Source organism: Calonectris borealis, chromosome 2, assembly GCF_964195595.1.
Source record: "Calonectris borealis chromosome 2, bCalBor7.hap1.2, whole genome shotgun sequence".
Lineage (NCBI taxonomy): Eukaryota > Metazoa > Chordata > Aves > Procellariiformes > Procellariidae > Calonectris > Calonectris borealis.
Genome location: NC_134313.1, coordinates 27,246,706 through 27,266,938, shown reverse-complemented (window position 1 = coordinate 27,266,938; position 20,233 = coordinate 27,246,706). Strand labels below are relative to the sequence as shown.

The window sequence follows — 20,233 nt, the reverse complement described above, 5'->3', positions numbered from 1 at the left end:
GGCAACATTGAGGTGCGCGTGCGCAGTCCGAACGGGGGGGGTTGCGCTCGGCGCCGGCGCTGCGGCAAGCGGCGCATGCGCCAGGCTCTTGTGCCACACACAGCATGGCGGAGGGGCCGCGTTCCTTGGGGCGTGCCGCGCGGCCGTCGAGCAAGAGCGGCCGCAAAAGTAACCTCGATTTCGCGACAGCGAGTGGCGGCGGGGCGAGGCGGCGGCGGCGGCGGGCGGGGTGAGTGGGTGGCTGCGGCCGCCGTGAGGGCTGCCCGCGGGCTGTGGGCAGCCGTGCTGAGGGGCAGCGGGACCGAAGCGGATAGCTGTGCGGAGCTGGGCCGTGGGGCGGGAGGCGTTGCAGGGGGACCTTAGCGTTTGCCCAGGGTTACTCGCCGGCGGCAGGCCTGGCGCTTGCACCTTCCGCCCCTGTGCCGGGCTGGCGGTGGCTTTGCCAGCCTGTTGAGAAGGTGATGGTAAGTGTGCGTTCGTTGTTTTAGTGCGCTTAGGTGCGGTTGCTTGGTCTTACGTGGCTGCTCCAGGTGTTTCCAGGCCGGTTTTGTTCTCTGTGACCAAGATCATTGACCATCCCTGAAGAGCCTCCCCAGGCATGACCCGGAGGAGGCCTTTCTCCTGCCTGCGCAGAGTGCCCCCTCCGCGCCAGAGCCTCTGGGGAGAGCCCTTCTGTCCTTGGTCTTGCCCCTGTGCGGCACAGTCCGGCCCTTCAGAGCCTAAAAGGTGGTCTGTGAGATCCATGTCTTGTATCGCTCTGTTTTGAGTAGGTTTTGCAGCCGGACAGCAAGCGGAAGCGTTACGTAAAAATGTTCTTTGTCAAAGTAGTTCTAGTTTCTTAGGTAGTTCCTGGTAGAGGCATAGGCCTTAAATGAACATATGTCTCGTACTGGTCATTATAGAAGCTTTTGTTGATTAAGTCAGTTTTTTTACATTGCTGTAAGCTGGTATTGCTATCTATTCATTCCTGTCCTCTTCTGCTCCCTTTCTCTTACGCAAATGTGGATGAGACTCCACGATGTACCTGGGGAGCCGAACTGAGGGTGTAGCTCTACAGCAGCCTTAGCCACAGACACTGCTGCTGTCTTACTTTCCTTTCTACCCTGGCTGAGGTTTCTCATCCCCTGTCTTGCCCCACTTCCACAGTCACTGGAGCCTTTGCTGAGCCATCTACAAGGAAATCTAGCCTAGCAAATCGGTGAATAGTTTTCTGTACGGTTAGTTGTCTGAGCCAATTCAGGAAAGGGTCAAATTAAAAGCTCTAACGCATTCAAAGGAGGAAGTAGAAGAAGGCTAGGAGGACATTAATTAGTGGATAGATTGGCTTGGGCTACTGTAGGACAACTGTCAAAGTTAAAACTTTTTTTTTCCAGTTCAGTCTTAAAACAGGTCAGTTATCCAGTATTATACACCTACTGGCTGTAGAATCAGCTTGTGCTGTCACAGTTGAAGGGGTGAGTGTGCCTCTTTGGGCATTAATGCTGACTTAAACTGGCTTACAGTGAGTGTGGCAGAATGGCATAAGACATCCTAAAACATTGTTTCTGTATAGCAGGATTTAAAGCACAGTGTATCTTTGCGAAAATAGAAGCTGAAGCAATAGCATGTTTTAATGTCGCCTCATCCCTGGGCCCTGCATAGATTGGTTGTTCTTCCAGCCACATGACACTTCTGAAAATGCTGTCTTAGTGGTGCACATCTGTAGTTCTGTCGTGACTCACTCCAGCCCTGCTTTGTTTTGTCACACGGAAAAGAAACAGTTTTTAAAAATCAGAAAGTAGTGTAGAAGTGAAAACGCAAGTCACTAATCTGATCTCACTGTCCTGATTTTGACAATGGAATAGCTTTGATTAGTGCCAGACATTTAGCAAGCTGTGTCATGTTGTTGAGAACGATATCCCATCTGTATTCTCCCTGCTATTAATAGCCCAGAAAATCTCTGTTTGAAGGCAGTGCAGGTCGTCGCTCAAGGCAGGTTTTAGGTGTGCATCTGCCTGGCAAACAACATGGCATGACAGCTACTAAAAAAGGACTTCATATCTGCGAAGTCTGGGGGAAATTTTTGCATGTCAAAAATTATGGGGAGAAATAAAACATATGTGAAACAATGGAAGTAAAATAGCAGATAATAGTTTGATTTTTTTCTGCCTTCCAGATTTGGCACCTGCAAATTCCAGATATCTTTGTGGACAGTGTTGCTGGTAATGGCCAGGTGATGGGCAAAATTCTGGACCAAAGAAACCAAAGACAAGGCAAGGTTTGGAAATGTTAGTGGAGTGTGGGAAGGCAGTGATAAATAATGTAGTTTCTAGGTGCAAACAAAAAAGGAATGTGACAATTGGTGAATTGTAATAGAAATAAAAGAAGAGGTTTTGAGGCCAAGTCGAGAAGAGAGACGTTTCTGGGGAAGAGCAGAAGTCGAAAATTATGTTGTTTTGTGGTGGAAGTACTGAGTAAAATGATCTGTACAGCTAGAGAGCATGGCATGCATCTGATGCTCTCCCTCTGCTTATCTGTTGACTAAAGTGCATCTCTTGAAGCTGGCAAAAGATAAAACATCTCCGGTTCTTCAGATCAGGAAATTTCTAGTGGAAGAGGTCTGGGACTTCAGTGACAGCTGTTGTTGTAAGTCTCAGACTTAAAGCCACAAGGATTCTGGCACTGTGTGGGATGGTGCTTCTCCAACATCAGTCTTGAAAACATACTGAAGTTCTTATCAGAAACCCCCTTGATTGTATTTTTTGCCTCGAATTTCCCATCCATTCTCCATTTGAACTCTGTTTTTGGTTGGGGCTTTATATATATATATTTGTTGCACTTCATTTTTCTGTCAAGCACAAATAAAGTTTTTGTTTCCCACTTGATAAAAATACTCTTTCCTGCATTCTGATAGACTTCAAATTTGCTAAAATATGCCGAAGACTGTCTTGAAGACTTAGTGCTCAGAGATCTGCAACGTGTGTGCAAAATGTAGCTTACTGCATCCACAATTCCGGTAGAGCAGAAACCCTAGGACAGCAAAAATACTCACAGTTCTGTTGACGTATCTTATATCTCAATGGAAGTTTTCTAAAAGCTGAATCCTCTGGGATCCACCAAGCCAAATGAAAATTTTAGGCGCACAATTCAAATTATAGAATGTATATATGCTATTTAAGAGTCCTCCAGCATAAACATACTGTATGTTTCAATGCTTTCATCAGTATTGGGAACGAGTAGTTGACTTCGCATTCTGGTACTGATAATTAGCATTGTTCTCCACTTCTTAAACTTTCCATTGTGGTCCTTGCTGTCCTTACAATCACAGCTTTGTGCAACATAATGCTCATTTTGTTCACGCTGAACTAGCAGAGTCTTGAATTTCCTGTATTTGCAGGAGACCTGTAAAAACATTAAAGGAAACAACAGTATAAAAAGAGTTTTTCATCTTCATAGTATGGAATTTCTTGAGCAGACTCGTCTAAGACATAGAGTGTCCATGCTGTGGCTGAAGGAATAATACATCCCAGATACCTGTAAATTTAGTTTGCCTGTGTTGTTGGTGACTATGTAGCCACAGAAGCACAGGGCTGAATGCAGTCTGTGAAATCTGCCTGGGACCTTGTCAGGACTCTATGTGGATTGCACTCCCTGCTGCTGTGGCAGCGCTGTCGCTAGATCACCCAGCTAGTAGGTGTCCCAGCTAATCTAAAGCTAGCTCAAGCAACTGCAAGCCATGGTGTTGGCTGTGTGATAAACATGCCAGTAGAAACAAAACACAATATGGAAACCATGTAGCAGGTGATGTGTTTTCTATTTCGGTAATACGCATGCTTGCTTATGTTATGTATGCTTTCATTATAGGTTTTATTAACTTTAATCTTAGCAAATACACTTTCAACACAAGCACCTTTCATAATCAGTGAAGATATGCTTTGATACTCAGATACATAAGATCTTCTAAATTCCAGATTTATATTGTATTCATGAAGAGGAATTGCAAAGTTCTTTTTCCCCCTTTAGAGCAAAATTTGACGTTAGTCCTTAGAGATCCTTATTGTTCTTACACAGTTCTAATTCAGATTGAGGTTCTCTTTGAATGTCATATTGCATATGCTAGGTATCAACTTAAAGGATTTAAGTGATGACATCCTTTTTAATTTTTTGTTTTAAGTGAGCAACCTCAGTTATGCTACACATCAGAACAACGTTATTTGTCAATACAATGAACTTGACCGTAATAGTTTTGTTTTAAAAATGAACAGCATCTCATGCCCAGATAAAACCGGGTTAGGTAAGAAACGTTCATCTTTTTAAGGACTATAATTTTACCAGATTTCAGTTACTACTTTTCAATAATATTGAATTCTGTTGTCTTCAATCTTACAAACAAATCTGTAAGGCTTCAAAATTAAATGGCAGCAGTTTTGCGATAAGTATCTGCATCAGTAATAATTGAAAGACAGACTGATGATTCCCGCCCCCCCCAGTCTAGTCAGATCTCTTGTGTTGAATTGTAGGTTTTAAAGTGGCTTGCTTTGGAAAGCTTTGTTTTAATGGGCTGTTAGGACAGCATCTATTCAGCAGCTGGCTGGTTAGACACAGGACTCAGTAACTTAGGAAACACTACTGAGCCTTTTTCTTTCTAATTTTTCTCATAGGCATAATAAAGCAGTGAAGAGAAACTGAAGGAAGGAAGAATTACATGTCTTACTGATCAGAAAACTGCTTCTGAATTATTTGGACAAACTACATATATATGTAGTAAAATCTAAAAAGGTAGGGTATCTTCCTTTTCGGTTTTATTTAGAAAACCTCATATCTAATGAAAAACTCTTTCATGATTCTCAGTGGGCTTACAAAAGTAATTTTGTATGTTAAGGAGGAATGCGAAGTATAAAACATTTTCTTTTAATTGAGTTCTGTGGAGTCTTACCAAATTCTACTAGGCTTTTCATGATAGGATTTGATGAAGACAGATTGCCTGTTAGTTCTTCTTCAAAAAACTTCCAAATCCATTTAAAGAGTACTCAGTTTTATAAAGTAGACCTTGTAGGAGAAGATGGTAGCTCCTCATGATTTCAGGATTAGCTGCCATTCTGGCTCCTGAATATTAAGTATTTCTTTAGGCATGTGGAGATTTCATGCTCTTCCCTCTGGAATGGAAGTCTACAATGAGTAGAGAATCCTTTTTTTTTCAGTATGAAAGCAACACATTAAGTGATGTGCAGTTCATAAATACAAAATCTGTCTGAAAGTACCACAGCTGTTGTCTGTAAGGACACTGTTTTGTAAGCTTGATAGGCATTATATAAAAGGCATTAAAATGGAAAGCAAACATTTGCATTTGAACTTCTATGATGTTTCTGCTTCAGGTAGAATTTAAGTAAATAGAAATTATATGTTTCACAGTGGCTGCTAGAACTATGTTCAATAACAGAGTTCAGAGCAAGTGCGGCTCACATATCTGCTAAAGTCTTTGCTTTAAGAATTCAGAAAATCTTGATATAAAATTGGGCTTCTGACATCCAGCAGTACAATCCTCAAATTCTTGAAGTCTCCAAATTATGTAAGTGTTTGCATTCTCACCTGTAAAGTTCTGTATTCATGTTAAGTTCTCCATATTTCTAGAATTGCTTCCAGGCCTTTTGGTGGATCTAGCCATATGGATTCAGGACAAAGACTGCTTTATTTCTCTGTGTTGTTTTAATAGGTTGAAACTGTGTGGAGAGCATGGGTTATGATATTGAGCGTTTCGTTGGCTACGTTAATGAAGGGCTGTTATGCTCCATCTGCCGTGATGTGTTAGAAGATCCATTACAGGCTCCTTGTGAACATGCTTTCTGTGCTGCTTGTATACATGGATGGCTTGTTCATCACAGTAACTGCCCTGAAGACAGACAAATGATTGATGTATCTTTGCTACGACCTCTCTACAGGTATACAATAATCTTGCTGTATGTTGAAATTATATGTATTTAGGATTTCTTACTTTTGCTTGCACAGCTTCATCTCTTGTCATTTTCTGTCACTCAAATTGTCTTTACTCAATATGCCTATGGTGGAAATTGATCACTTGCATGAAAGCATTAGCATTTTCTATTTATTATAACTAACTTTTGAGGTATTAACATTTCAAAATGGAAATAACACTTAGTTTGTTCTCCATGTGCTGGTTCTAGATATCTGTCTGGGTATTATTCTGAATGTCTTCTACAGCACCAAAACTTTCCCATACTTTTTTAGAGAAAGCAGGCAAAGCAACTCTTGACAACAGCAGTCACTAAACACTATTATCTTCTGGCTTTCTTTTCAGTCTTACCTAGATACTGTAGTGGGGTTTGTAATGAATAATTCCTGTAGATACGAACCAAACTTCTCACCGTCAAATCCTTTCTTAAAAAGGTCTTTAACCATTACAATATCTGTCTTGAGCCACCTTGTCATGTAAAGCAGGCTGTTTTCACAAGTGTCTTCCATAATTGGTCAGGCAGTTGGACTAGATGATCGTTGTAGGTCCTTTCCAACTGAACATTCTATTCTATTCTATTCTATTCTATTCTATTCTATTCTATTCTATTCTATTCTATTCATTCCTGCTATTGCCAGCACACAGAGTTTCAGTAGACGCTGCTTGCTGTTTAACCCCTGCGTTGTCTAATCTTGCTCAGATTAACAGTTATGTTGTGTTAAAAGCCTTTAGCCGCAGGTGTTAAATTAACTCCATTAGTACTCCCAGTATTTTTGTCACTAAGGAGATTTTACTGTATGGAAAATTGAAGTATAGTGTAGACAGAGCCCTGGAGTTTAATTTATAGATTGTTTTTTCTGTACTCACTGTAGTCAGTTTGATTTGGCATGGTAGAAACACAAATTAAAACTTAAATGATGAATGAGTAGCCTATGTATTTGTTATTGGTAATATCTGCTGAGCTAGTAAAAGATGACAGTTAAAAAATTATTCAAAAATAAAGAATTCATTTGCACATTTAATTTTGGAGACTGAATGTTCCTTTAACATTTTTTCTTTTAAGCCTGTTCTTTTCCAATATGTTTCCAATTTCCAATAGCAATTATGAATGCTAAGAAAAAAAAAGTAAACTGATTATCCACAAGTTTTTCTAATGGAAATTAGGAATTAGGAATTTCCTAAAGGAAATTAGAATCTTACTTTCTTTTCCCAAAAGTTGAAAACACAAATTTTTCAATAATGTTTTTCAATTTTTTTTTTTTTTTTTTGCATGTAGATATATGAAAAATGATTTAAACCGTCTTCAGCTACATTGCAAAAACAGAGAGTATGGCTGTGAAATGGTTTGTTCTCTGGAGTCCATAGACAGGCATGAAAGGGAGTGTGAATACAGTCAGATACCTTGCTCCAATGCCGGTGAGTAACATTCAAAGTTGTTGAATCCTTTATATTTAGAAAACATGTGTTTGTCATCTTTCTGTCAACAGAATGGCAATAATGGCTCTTATTTCCAAACGGAAATTCAAAGCTTCAGCATGATCTACTCTTTACAGCAGTCTTTTTGAACAAAATTTGCTACCCATTTATGGCAATCATGGTCACTAGCAACAATTTCTTAACCAAAGAACTAACCAAAGAACTAAGAAACTAACCAAAATGAATGAGAATGATGGACTTCAAATTTATGAAAATATAGTAATGCATTTGTTTTACTTCCCGTCAAGTTATGATTTGATATTTCAATTTTGACTGTTCATTTTGATGTTTGTAATAGCACCTACAGAACGCTTATGGGTCACAATTTATTTATAAAACAGCTGGTTGCCTGGTGCATGTGCAGCCGCTCACTCTGTCTCGTGGTTTTAACAAAAATGTATCTTGGAAATGAGAATTGTTTTAAGCTAAATTCTGTTTAGCATTGTTGTGTTCATGTTAAGATCTTTATTTAAAACAAACCTACACTTCCTGAGGAAGAAACATAACTGCTAAGAAGAAACATACTAGCAACACTTCCCAGTAGATTTTATTCAAAATGTCGTATGTTCCTAGACAAAGTTAATTTCTAATTAATGATGCTAAGGGCATAGTCAAGTCTGCCATTGTAATTAATAAGAAGAAGATTAAGGTGCTAGAATTGCTCCACTGGAAGTTATAATTTCTTTCAGTAGTGACTCCTGCAGATGTTTCAGATTCACCAGTTTTACTTTCTATGGAAACAGTAGCATTTATAGGGTTACCACACTTATCTCTGATAAGGTGTGAGGGCTCTTACATCTCTTGAACTCTTTCTCAAGAATACATTGGAGTGTATTTTGAGTACCTCAATTACAAATCATTATATTTATTAGTAAAGCTCTTCTAGAGGGCTGTCTTGTGTAATTTTCTGGTATGGTTTGTTGGCAAGTTTCATTGCTCCATTGTTTCAGTTTTCTTAGATCTATTTTAGCTTCAAATTAAATGGAAGGAGCTATAGTATGTATTACAGCAAACAGCACCTCAAAGATTAAACGTTAAGACTACAAACTTCAAGTTTAGAATGTTAAATGTAGCAACAATTTATATAGTGTTCATTTTTGGTTCTCTACATTTTACTTTTAATCACTACAGATTTGTAAAGTTTGTATCCTAGAATTTATGTGGAAATGTTTCTATTTTTGCATTAGTTATTAAATGTTAGTAAATAAATGTTCTTGTTTATTTATGTGGTTTAGTATGTTACACACAAGACCAACCAAAATTAAATTCCATCTCACCCACATCTCTCTTACTATGTGTCTTTGGACCTTTTTTCCTAAATTTGATAACCTAATTTTTTTTACACATGTGCATTCTTCTTCAATTCCAGTCACTGCAATCTATGGTGGAAGTGCAGGCAAGCTACTAGAGTCTTAGCTTGGCTTCAGTGTTGTCATTACTGAAGTTGATTTAATGCTAGACCAGTGGCAGAACACTTTACAGAAAATACCTACTTTCAGTTTTTCAGTATTTTCAGTTTATTGATAAATATTCTAATAAGACTTTTTAGGAGTGTTTTATTACTAGTTATGTGTGTTATAACTATTACATTTCACATTCTAAAGAAATAACTTTTTTCATTGCTTCAACAGATCGACAGTTGCTTAGCTCAGGATATTGCAGCTTGCTTGCTTGAGTGTTTTTGTTTGGAATTAATGAAAATGCTTTTGTTAGTTGTAAATGACTGGCTTGCCCTACTGTTCCCTGTTCAGGTTGTACAGTTCAGATTGAACGACGTAACTTAGATGGTCACCTGGCAGTGTGTGAATATCGGAGCCGTGAATGCCCCAATGGCTGTGGTTACACCATTCTCAGTGCAGAAGACACACAGCATAATTGTGTAGCAGAGCTAAGAACCGAGCTAGAACTACTTCGGTACAAATCTTCTGTTTCTTTGATGTTTGTGTTAGTCTGGGCCTAAAATCACTGCATAAAGCACTTCAAATACTAGCACTGGATTCCGGTATGTGTTAAATAGTCTGTTAATTACTTGATCCTAATGGGCCAGCGTATTATTACATGTCAGCATAGATTTTAAATTCTTACTGTTTTGATTTTTTTGCTGTTATGTTTTTTGTCCAAGTTATCGTAAAACCTGAAATACCATTGCTTGCAGTTGAATAGCAAGCTGACTGTGTAAAATGACAAAATACCTAACAAGAACTGTAATGAAGTTGGCAATTTCATTTTTCCATTGGCCTGACATAGCCTCAAAGTCACATTATTTAATAATTATGTTTAGTTTATATTTTTTTACAAATCCCAAAGATAAAAATCTCTAATTATTTTAGCAGGTACGGACTGGTAGATTAAACCTGGGAGGATCTAATTTTCAATTTTGATTAATATCCTGGTAGTTTAATGACAGTTGATGAATATGACTCTTCTTACCAGCATCCTCTTTTTCCTTCTCTGTGTGTTTCTGTAGCTTTCCCTTTCCATGATGTTCCAGTTGGACTGTTTTTTTCCATGCTCTTTCCTGTTTCTATCTTTCAACTCGCTGTCCAAGTCTTGTGGTGTTGAACATTGCTGTGAAGTCAGTCTCAAATCTGTTTTAAATGCATTGAGACACAAGGGATTCTGGCACCTAGTTTCTGAACTCAAAAGGCTAGTGTAGTAACAGCTAGGTTTTGACTGTGAATCTGTGTGAGTGATTAGGTTATAATAATTTACTGCATGCTATCATTTAGTGTCCACCATAAAAGTACATGTTTAGCAACACTATTCACACTTTTTATCTTGACTACCTGTGCTTAGTAATGCTAAGCAAGCATATACTATAAGTAAAAGACAGTAAGTCATAAATACATGATCTTGAGCTCATAGAATTTTTTCAGCAATATGTTACAGTTGTCCCCTATATAGACTGTTTGTGGTCACTTTAGTGCCCCCTGGACACAATGCACTTTTTGACGATAGTTTTATTTAAATTAATAAATAGTACTATCATGCCTCCAGAGAGGTGTCCTGTAGAGTATGATGGGAATCGGATCGGGCTGTTTGGCTGCAAGAAGGCTTTCTGGAATTTGAAAATAATTTTTTTCCATGCTTACAAGATCTAACAACGAGAAATAAACTTTTTAGGTCAGAAATGATTTGCAGAGTGGAAGAGGCAAAACATGAGATGGAGTCAAGGTTAGATTCACAGAGAAGGCATATGGTCCAAAAAGAGAGTATTCTGCAAAATGAAATCGAAGAACTAAAGGTAAATATGATAATTTTCTTTTTTTTTTTTTTTTCTTCTCCTAGCAGTCTAGCTTTTTGCTTTTCCCAGTAGCAGTCTCTTATTTTGTAAATGTAGTCTCATACAGATGAGAATTACGTTAAGTGTGGGAAGCAAAACAGTTGTTAGCAACAATGCTTATCAGCTCTGTTGAGAAGCAGGCCGAGTGCTGTATTCGTGTGGTTTTTCTACTTCAAATTCATTTGGAGCTAACCTGTGCCAGGGCTGCATTGTTCTGTGCATACATAACATGTCAGCAAATCAGTCTGAAACTCATTTTTCAGTATCTAAACATAGGGCATACATCACAAATCGGATGTAATTAAATATCCAGCTCCTTTTTTAGTGCTGTCTGAAATGGCTTAATCCAGTGCTGACACAGAGCTCTGCTGCAGACAGTGGTATTTACACTGTGGTTCAGCTGTGGTCAAAAGGTTGGAAAGTTGCACTGTGAACTTAATCAAGTAATGAGCAAGGCTATCTTATCTTTTCATTTACCCAGTTCTTATTATATCACAGAAATGGATGTGTTGATAATTTACATTTTTATATTTACTGGATTTGATGTTAAACCCTTGAAGAATGTATCTGAGCATAACTAAAACCTTATTTTGGTTGGGGTCTTGAAATACAAAAGTTAAGCAGCATCTGGATAAATCCACTGTTTCTTATTATACTTTATAAGAAACTTTTTGCACTTTTAGGAAAACTGTATTGGAATCTTTGAAACAAGACCATCTCAGAGGGTGAATGCTGGATTGTGTCTCAAATTGTTGACATTTGTTCCGCTATCAAAAAATTATTTCAGTGTTGCTTATTCTTTATAATCCATCACCCTACATGCATGGCCAATTCAACTTCACATCACCATCATTAGAAAAGAGTTTGTTTCTTGCAGTAAATTTATATTTGTATTTCAGAGTCAGATGTCACGAATGATGTCAGATGTACGCTCTCTGATGGCTGCAGAGAGACAGCACCGTCAAGAGCTGGAGCAGGCAGAGCTGGAAAAACGGGAATTAATGGAGCTGCTGAGGGGACTGCAGAAGGACTGTCGATTAACTACTACAGAAGGAAGCAGGAAGTCAATAAATTTCCGCCCTCTAGCACGACTAGAGAGTGTAAAACGAAAACCTAGGGAGGTTACAGTTATTTAAACAGAAGTAAGCTCAAAAAGCATTTTCTTCTAATTTCTGTGACCATCTGGCAAACTTTTCTACTTTCTGTGAATGACTGGTAAACTGTATATCATTTCTGATTTACTTGCTTTCTTTTTAAATCTAGATTACTACTTTATTTCCTCTTGGAGCTTAAAAAAAAATGGGGAATTTTCTCTTAGGGAACCCTGGGCATTAAGACCAGTAATAGGCAAATACCTTTTTAGCTAATGTTTTTATAAAAAGGGGGAAGGAGACTTGATTTGTTATCTCTTCAGTGCATCATTTACAGCAGTCTTTCAAGCCTGAAAGCTAGAGCCTTTTAACGTCAAAGATACTTAAAGGTTGTTTCCTTCCTGGTCCATTATAGTCCCTTTAAGTCTAGTTTATGCTTAAACTTGAAACAGAAAGAAGATGTGATCATTAGTAATAACATGTGGGATGTACTTAATTTTCAGAAAAGTCAGTAATAGAATTAGTAAGTCAGTAATAGAAATTAATAGGTTTTGTTCGTTTATAGTCTGTAGAAGGTCTATTTTAAAGGTAGAAAGCAAGCACTTTAAATTGTAATTCTTCTGCTATGTAACAGCTTCAGGTGAGGTTGACTTTTACTTCAGAGCTTCTCTAATTTCCCAGGCTGATATACATTTAAGAGACTAATGCCAAAGCCCAAGGTAATAGAGTCATCTAAAACCTTTTAAATAGATGTGTGAGTTTGTGGGAGGGGATCTGGATTTTATTTAAAAATTGGAAGCTTTTATATGTGAAAGTATCAGCTATTTCTACAGGGTCCTTTAAGCTTAAGACCAGCCCATTCGGTACTCAATATCTTTAAAGCATATATAAATACCTTGAGTATCCTTAATTTTCTTTTGACAGGTTTAAGGCTACTTGAACATTAATATCCACAACAGATGAATATTTGCACAGTCACTTGGACATCGGACGTCTTTGTTAGTACTCAAGTTTGCAACAGTGTAAGAGCTAGGATTTTTTAACAGACCCACAAATACTGAATCAAGGGGGCATTTATCTGTAAGGACTGCATGAGAAAACTGTACAGTTCAAAGACTTTTCTCCAAACTTCTCACACAGCCTGTTCATGTTGTTTTCAGTGCTATAATTAAGCCATATTCTGTTCCTCTGTTGCAGCTCTTCAGTGGAGTAACTAGGGGAGAACTTGGCCTCCTGTTTACTGAATGTGCTAAATCAGTTTTGAACTTTCAGGAAAATGTGTGCAGGTGCAACAATCTGAATAAGCTAATTTTATAGTTTAGAAAGCAAATACATTACTGTGCATGCCTTGCTGTCACTTAGAGCAATGCTTTTATGGCTAACAGCATAACCAAAGAGAGAGGCAGCAACCTTCTTTAGCACATACACTACATTATCAAGACTTGCGGTCAGAGCTGTCTTTATTTCAGGCATTAATAAATCCTTCTAACTTGCTGTTTCTTTAGTACCACTGAAGCAGACGAGCACATGTTCAGGTCTTGTGCATTTAAAAACTGACAGTAATAACTCTTCTGTAAAAGTTTGTGGGGTTTTTTTTTTCCTGAAAGAAAACATTCATAGTTATGTCCAAATATTTACTTCTTTTCTGTTCTTATATTCTAGATTAAATTACAATCATTGACAGTATTTAGGTCACTATAGCCGTCTCACCAACTCATGACATAGCACATCTCTTTAAGCAGCCATGTTTAACAATCTGAAACAGTAAAACAGTAGCTATAATTTGGGAAGACCTTCATTCACATTAAACATTCAGGGGTCAATTCACATACATCAGTGTGCATATTAAAGCTGTAGGTAGAAAGTAAGAATGATTTTATTATCTTGTGTTCTAAATAAGCAAGCTGTTAGTGTCTGTGGTTTGTGTCTATTCAGCATTCACGCTAATTTTGAAGCTTCTTGGCAACACCAGATTTCATGCTATTAGAATCAATATATTTTCAGGATGTGCTTTTCTGTGTACTGTAACTGTGTGGTTCTGTGGTGTGACTTTATCTACTTTGCTTAATGTGAAAGAAGAAAATTCCTTCAAAATCCTATAGAGCTGAGATAAGCTGGATCATCTTTCCCAAGTTGGAGGGCAGTAATGATCACCCAATCTTTTCTGTTCTGACCACAGGAAAAAAGTTAGTTATTAGCTCTGTACTTTCTCCGTATTGGGATCTCTGCATTTGTTTGTTTTAGGAATTCCACCTACTTATTTATGACTAAATTCCTTCTAGTACAGGAAATAGGGTTTATTTAATATTTACTTAGCATTTGGTCTGCTGTCTGTCCCCTAAGTGACAGACATGAAACTGCATGAGAAAATGTGTCCTAGGTGGTAAGGAAGGACTTTCTGCTGCGCAATCTATGTAGCTTCTAGTTGCCAGCTCTGGAGAGTCTGAACTTCCAGTGTCGAAGCGTGGCAATGCTTTGGGCCCACCTGCTGCTGGAATGACCTGTCAGCTTGGGTTTCCTTTAGCAGCGAAGAAGCGCTTGCAGAGACATTTTAAATGGGCACGTACTAGCTAAGAGCATCAGATCCCTCCAGTTACTTTAAGCTTCATCTCATTCCTCCGTGTTTAACTGTTCTGCACTTAAGATTTTCCTCTGCTAATGAACCACTCACAGGGTGGCGTATGCTTAAGTATGGTCATCATTTTACCTGTCTTAAAATTAACTAGGCTGAAATTAAATAGCCCATTATGTTAATACTTTATCTAGTTTTAGCTTTTCCAGTCTCATGTATTACACAGCTCTTAATAACAGCTGGCAGAAGCAAGGAATTTTTTTCTTTCTTTCAAATAGTCTGTTAATCCTTTTTATAAAAATTAAGGGTCCAAATATTGTAGTAGACTTGGTGTAAGAGAAGACGTTCACTTGGAAATGGTACTTCCCTAGTCATGATCATATCTTAGGATTATATGAGAGATACTGCTAAAAGTGCATTACGGGAGGGTTCCAGCACTGAATTACTGGTATTAGTATCCTTATGCTAAATCACACTTCGATCAATTCCATTTCCTCACAGGTGGAATAGTGCTGAGTGCAAGTAGAAGGGTTGGTTACTCAGGTGGACCAGTACCCGTGCAAGCAGTTGTTGTATTTTTAGTTGCTTCTAATAGCACTTTGCAGCTAGAAAAGGGAGAGCAAAGACTGTGGAGCAGGGAGAGTGGAGAGAAAGAGTAAGTGCGGTCCAACTGTCTTCCCTCAGCCCGAGAGCAGTGACGCAGCTGCAGCAGCCTGTGCACCAGCTAGCTTACCAGTGTAAACTGCTACAATTAACATAGCATTAGAACTAAAAGGACATGAAATCTTTAGCCACAAGTAAGTGGGTACTAAATGTAATAGTACCAAAACTGGGAGATTCGCAAACAGAACTTGCAGAGAGCAGGCTGTTAAGTAATGTATGTGAGATTACAAGGTATGACAAGGAGTTGAGCAAATCCTTATCCTGCATTACACTGGGTGGAAAAGAATAACACTAGAGAAATTAATATTTTAAAAAGTGAGTGGTAAGTTTGTCTTTGAAAGAAAATCAACACTTACATAGTTATTCTGAAGACCCAAGAGGCCAATTACAAATACATTTAAACTAGTTCCCTCGACTGACTTCTCCACTTAAGAAGTCAAATTCAAGACAAAATATTGTTTCCTCTGTTTCCTTCAGCATTAAAGCTGCGTTCCCTGTTCTCCTCCACTCCTGCCAAAGCAAAAAATTGCTGGTGGTCTGAGCCAGTGTGGACCATTGCTGCTGGGATTACTTTATCTGGAACAGGAACAGTAATTTTGGGGAGAGCTTCCGGTAGGTTTAGATGAGATTCAGCAAAAGGCGTGGAACTGAGAACTGTGCGTCTGAGTCAGGTGCAAGAGCGGCAAGGAGTAATTTTGCTGGACTTCCTAATTCAGGTGGCGGTTTTTAATTAGTATGATTCTAGTACGAGATTAACAGTCTCATATGAGATAAATTAATTTAACAGCACATATGTACAAGAGTTTCTTGTCAGCACAGAAGAGAATGGAATTACATAGTCAAGCAAAATACCTAATCTAGTGAAGTATTTCGACTGGCCAAAAGTGTTTTTATCTCCAATGTTCTTAGGTGTTTTTAAGAAGTTTAATGTTTGAATAGATCCCAGGTGGCAAACAGCTCCTAAGAGCTACAGAAATGGGTAGCCTTGCAAATTAAGTTTTCCGAGTGCTGTCCTCTCGGATGTTTCTGGCACGGTGCTTTTCTACGGCCCTTTCCCCTAGGAGTGCTGGATGGTATTTAAAAGGAGCAGTACAAACCTTGCCTTTCTCCCGTACTGCTTATCGGATGAAGTATGGTAGGTCAGGGAGATTTTACCACATAGATAGATGCCTTTATAAAGACCTACAATTCTATGCAACTTTCTATTAATAAATAAACATTGAACTGTCTTCCAGCATTATGGTTCACTGCCAATCTATTTACATTTTCTATCTTTATATACACAAGAAGGATAAAACAGTGCTTAAGAGACCTTAATCTCTAGTCTGTAAAAGAAACAGTAACATTATTTGTATCACTTTGAAGTACGCTTTGTATAAAAGTTGAACTAATAAAGGGTCTATACCATAGTTAACGCAGTTTGGTTCACTTCTTTCTGTGGCGAAGTGTGAGTATCCTCTTTATCAGATGAAATAGTGTACTTCAGGTATGCTGGCTGCACAGCGCGGGAAGTCATGAATAAACTAGGCTGTAGGGTCAGTGCACTGGAGCAGGTAAGGCTGTATACTTGTTGCACAACGTTTTGCCAAGTAGAGGGAATACATAGCCATAAACAAGGCTGTATCAGATCAAACAGTTTCCCTTCTCAAGGATTTTTTTCTCCTGCCTCACCAATGGGAGTTTGTGAATGGGGTGAGCAGCCGTTTTGAGGGAGGGAAGATCTGGCGTAGGTTGAAAACTCCCACAAGAGGATGACAGTCCAGTGCTGCACAGACAGCAGCAGGATCATAAACTGGCAAGAAGGGAAAAAAAATTCCTGTCCATCAACTAAAGGGATCTCATCCCTAACGCAGGTTTTTCATATATACTACAAGAGCCCATGTGGGATATGGACATGTAAGAACAGGAAAACGAGAGTTTCTCAGCTTTTTGTACTTCAGAAGTCATAATCCAGGGATGCAGTTGCTTAAACATGAACAACCTGGACATGGGGCACGCTAGAGCACGCATTTGCTGCATGCAGCACTCTGCATTAACTGTCTCCAGCACATTCTCTTACCTGATGGGAGTAGTTATTCAGTGGGGGGAAACAAAGCTGAAAGCTCATGTTGCAATGATAGAGAGCACACATAGCTTGCAGATAACCTGTTTATCTGCTTCTACCCATCCAGCTGCATCTGGCCTTCAGACAGCATAGAATAATAAAGATAGCACAGCCGCTGAAGATTTTGGCAGTAAAAAAAAAGCGCACACAACTTGTCTCACCGTTATCCCATACACACACTATGCATTTGTCCGTCTGTTAAGGAGGACGTGAGCTGAACCAAGGCAATTCTTACACGTTTCAGCCAGAAGCGCAGCCTTTGTTAAGGTTGTCTCCTTTTCTTACCACACGCTGGCGCGCACACGCACGCGGTCTGTGCACTCAGCCACAGGACTTCAGGAGGAAGAACTGTGGTGCGCTGTGGATCTGTTCTACCCTACTCGCTCCTCCCGGGCGTTTTGCTCATCAGGCAAGCGTATGATTCACTAAGCAGTATTTTGACATTGGCATTAGACACTTCCAGTGTGCTGGTGCTCCAGTCAGGAAACACAACTTGAAAGTTTCTTTTTGAGCAGAGTATAAAACCCAAAATTTAATGCTTAAAGTGTCATTTACTCATGGCAGGAACCCGGTTTAAAACAGCAAACCAACTCCCAAGTTTTAAACAGCATTATGTCAAGTTGAATTTATCCAAGAAAGGAACCACTTTGCTTTGAACGGTCACAAAACTAAATTCATTTTAAAAAAACAAAAACAACAAAAAAACCTATGATAGACGTATACTTCTTTTTCAAGTCTAACTAAATTTACAGAGCTTGCATACATCAAACAATTTAACCAACCCTTTATTTCCTCCTAGTTTCAAAATGACTAGTGTGACATGCCACATATTTTAAACTTTCAAGAACCAGTACTGAATATTTACATATTTATTCCATGCTTGACACTTTACTTTTCATTTCAAATTCCCTGACAGAAAACAAACGATTCATATCCCTGCTAGTTTCCAACACAGTAAAGTTTCTAAAAAAATAAGACAACCTTAAACACATGGTCTAAAGGAGCTAGTCAGCTTTAAAAATATTTATGCAGTGCTCCTTAGAAAAATAGCATTAATACCTGTAATGCCTGTGAGAGCTCCATCCATTTTAGTCATTACAATTGCATTATTAGTAAAATTACATCATCCGGTTATTTTACCATTCAGAAAGTTGTTTGGCTTCCAATCCCAATTTTTGTTCATGTTATTTTAAACAATATTAAAACACATACCTTTGTGAACCGATACTACTTCCTTTAACTGCACCCAGTCAATTAAGAGAAGTTTACCACTTTTGTAGGTTCTGTCAATTGACTTTGTGCAAACTAATCACCTCTCAAACAGTGGGACACTGTCCCAGAGTCTCCACACAGAGAAAGTACACATAATAGGGGCCTTCTGTGGTTCAAATAAAAACCTACTTAATTTAGCCAGGCAGTATAAAGCTAAAAAAAATTCAATTTGAAGTAGTATTATACTTCAGAAACACTTAAAATAGGGTGTTAAAGTTTACAATTCTAGGCAGACGAGCTGTCCAAAGTAACTTAAGATTACGTAAAACAAGAACATTACAACTGGGCCTTATTTAAGCAGACAAAGACCCCTTTACAGCACTCTTGTAATGTCAAGACACCAAAGCATAAGTGAAAATCGAGCTCAGCTGAGTCTGACAGTGGAGCTCATTTGTAAAAATTGTATACAGCCTTTAGAAAACGCTACCACTCCTCACCCCATCCAAAAATGCAATAAAAGGCCATCGAGAATCAGTTAATTCTATGAAATCCATGGAGCCCAAAGGAATGCAAACATGTAAAAAGTTTACTTCAATCACTTTTAACTTAATATGAAAATAAATTTAGAGGTGAATCTAGTGGTAACGTTTCTTTATGAATTCCTACTTCTCAAAGTTTTTCTTTTTGCACTATCTCTCGGTCTAATTACAGAAACAAAAATCCAAACCACCTATTCAAAGGGAAGGTTTAGTATTAATGCTTGACTATGTGGTTGTCCAGTTTATACACCTGTCTCCATGCCCTCTCCTCAACTATGTAAGTCAGCAGAGAGGCGGGCAACTAACTAACTCCAGGCTCTCTCAGGGTACGGGTATCTTGCCTTAAACTCATGTTTTCCAATGAAATAACTCTTGGGCTCCTAATGCATGAGCTGGAGTTATAAAGTAAATGCTAGAATGTTATCTTATTCTCCCTGAAGTCAATGACAGATTTTCTGCTAATTTTAACAGGTGTGGGATCTTATTTAAGTGTCTAATCACATTACCAAAGATGTACAACAAAAACCTACATAATTTATATTTACATTTGTATTCTTTCACAGATTAATTTCAGTCAATCTTCTATCACCTGCTACTTCAACCACTGTCAGATGGACCTCATTCATTAATAACTCAGACTGGCTAAAAAAAAAAAAAAAAAAAGGGCTAATGGCTCTAAACCTGAGAGAAAAAACTAAAATTGCCTTACATATATATTTTTTTAAAATTTTCTTGCAGTAATAAGTCACACACAAAACACCTGTACCTTTCTTTTGGCACAATGAATATTTTAGAAGTCCTTCAAGTCTTAACTCAAAAGAGGTTCTTTACTGAGTATTGTCTACTGAAGTCCACAAAAAAATTAAAACATTCTTTCAAAAGGAACAAAAAATTTACAATTGTACACAAAAATCTTGATTTTTATTGAAATTTCAAGTCTTGTATCAAACAAAAACTTTTCTTCAGACAAAAATATTCTCTTGGTGTCCTCCAGATACCAGTAACTCTGAATTGGTCCTTTAGTGCCGCTGCTTTCTTTGTCATGTTCACAGAATTCTACATGGTTGGGCTGTTCCATTAAGTCTCATTTTATCGTGTGAAGGAACGTACATGACGACCTCTTCCACTGCCTCCACTAACAAACTTTCCTCTTGAGCCACCACTGCTACTACTATTAGCACTTGTCCAAGACGGTCCAATTCCTCCCCGGCCTCTGGAAGCACGATCGCGAGGACTCGGTCGGTAGCCTTAAAGCAAAGAAAAGTATACTCAGTTGGAAAAAAAAAAAAAAAAAAAAAAAGCCCTAGGCGTAGTAGCTGCTGTGAAAGTATAAGAAACAAAAA

General features: G+C 38.4%; 2 protein-coding genes across 12 annotated transcripts in view; one reads left to right on the top strand and one right to left on the bottom strand.

Annotated features, from left to right (window-relative positions):
* Positions 1-149: 149 nt before the first annotated feature.
* LOC142078637 (RING finger protein 151-like) lies at positions 150-16,444 on the top strand. Of its 9 annotated transcripts, none has more exons than XM_075141476.1 (9): positions 214-464; positions 2,156-2,252; positions 4,641-4,758; positions 5,693-5,918; positions 7,227-7,366; positions 9,178-9,340; positions 10,550-10,670; positions 11,609-11,851; positions 12,725-16,444. In XM_075141476.1, exons 4-8 carry the CDS (start codon positions 5,713-5,715, stop codon positions 11,843-11,845), a joined length of 867 nt encoding a protein of 288 aa, XP_074997577.1. In that variant the 5' UTR covers positions 214-464; positions 2,156-2,252; positions 4,641-4,758; positions 5,693-5,712; the 3' UTR covers positions 11,846-11,851; positions 12,725-16,444. The 9 variants fall into 9 exon arrangements, with proteins under 9 accessions (XP_074997571.1, XP_074997577.1, XP_074997576.1 ...); XM_075141475.1 differs by having other exon boundaries at positions 233-464; positions 2,156-2,257; XM_075141471.1 differs by lacking the exon at positions 4,641-4,758 and having other exon boundaries at positions 233-464; positions 2,156-2,257.
* The window catches only part of VIRMA (vir like m6A methyltransferase associated), a 29,129-nt gene continuing 24,243 nt past the window's right edge, over positions 15,348-20,233 (bottom strand). For all 3 annotated transcript variants that reach the window (XM_075141466.1, XM_075141467.1, XM_075141468.1), the window contains exon 24: positions 15,348-20,137. In XM_075141466.1, coding sequence (XP_074997567.1) covers positions 19,980-20,137 — 158 coding nt within the window. In that variant the 3' untranslated portion in view covers positions 15,348-19,979. The remainder of the gene's footprint in view (positions 20,138-20,233) is intronic.

Coding starts and splice junctions, on each gene's coding strand:
- LOC142078637 (XM_075141470.1), top strand. CDS start 5,713: ATGGGTTATGATATTGAGCGTTTCGTTGGCTACGTTAATGAAGGGCTG. Junction 5,919..7,226: donor TTGCTACGACCTCTCTACAG/GTATACAATAAT, acceptor TTTTGCATGTAG/ATATATGAAAAATGATTTAA. Junction 9,341..10,549: donor ACCGAGCTAGAACTACTTCG/GTACAAATCTTC, acceptor TAAACTTTTTAG/GTCAGAAATGATTTGCAGAG.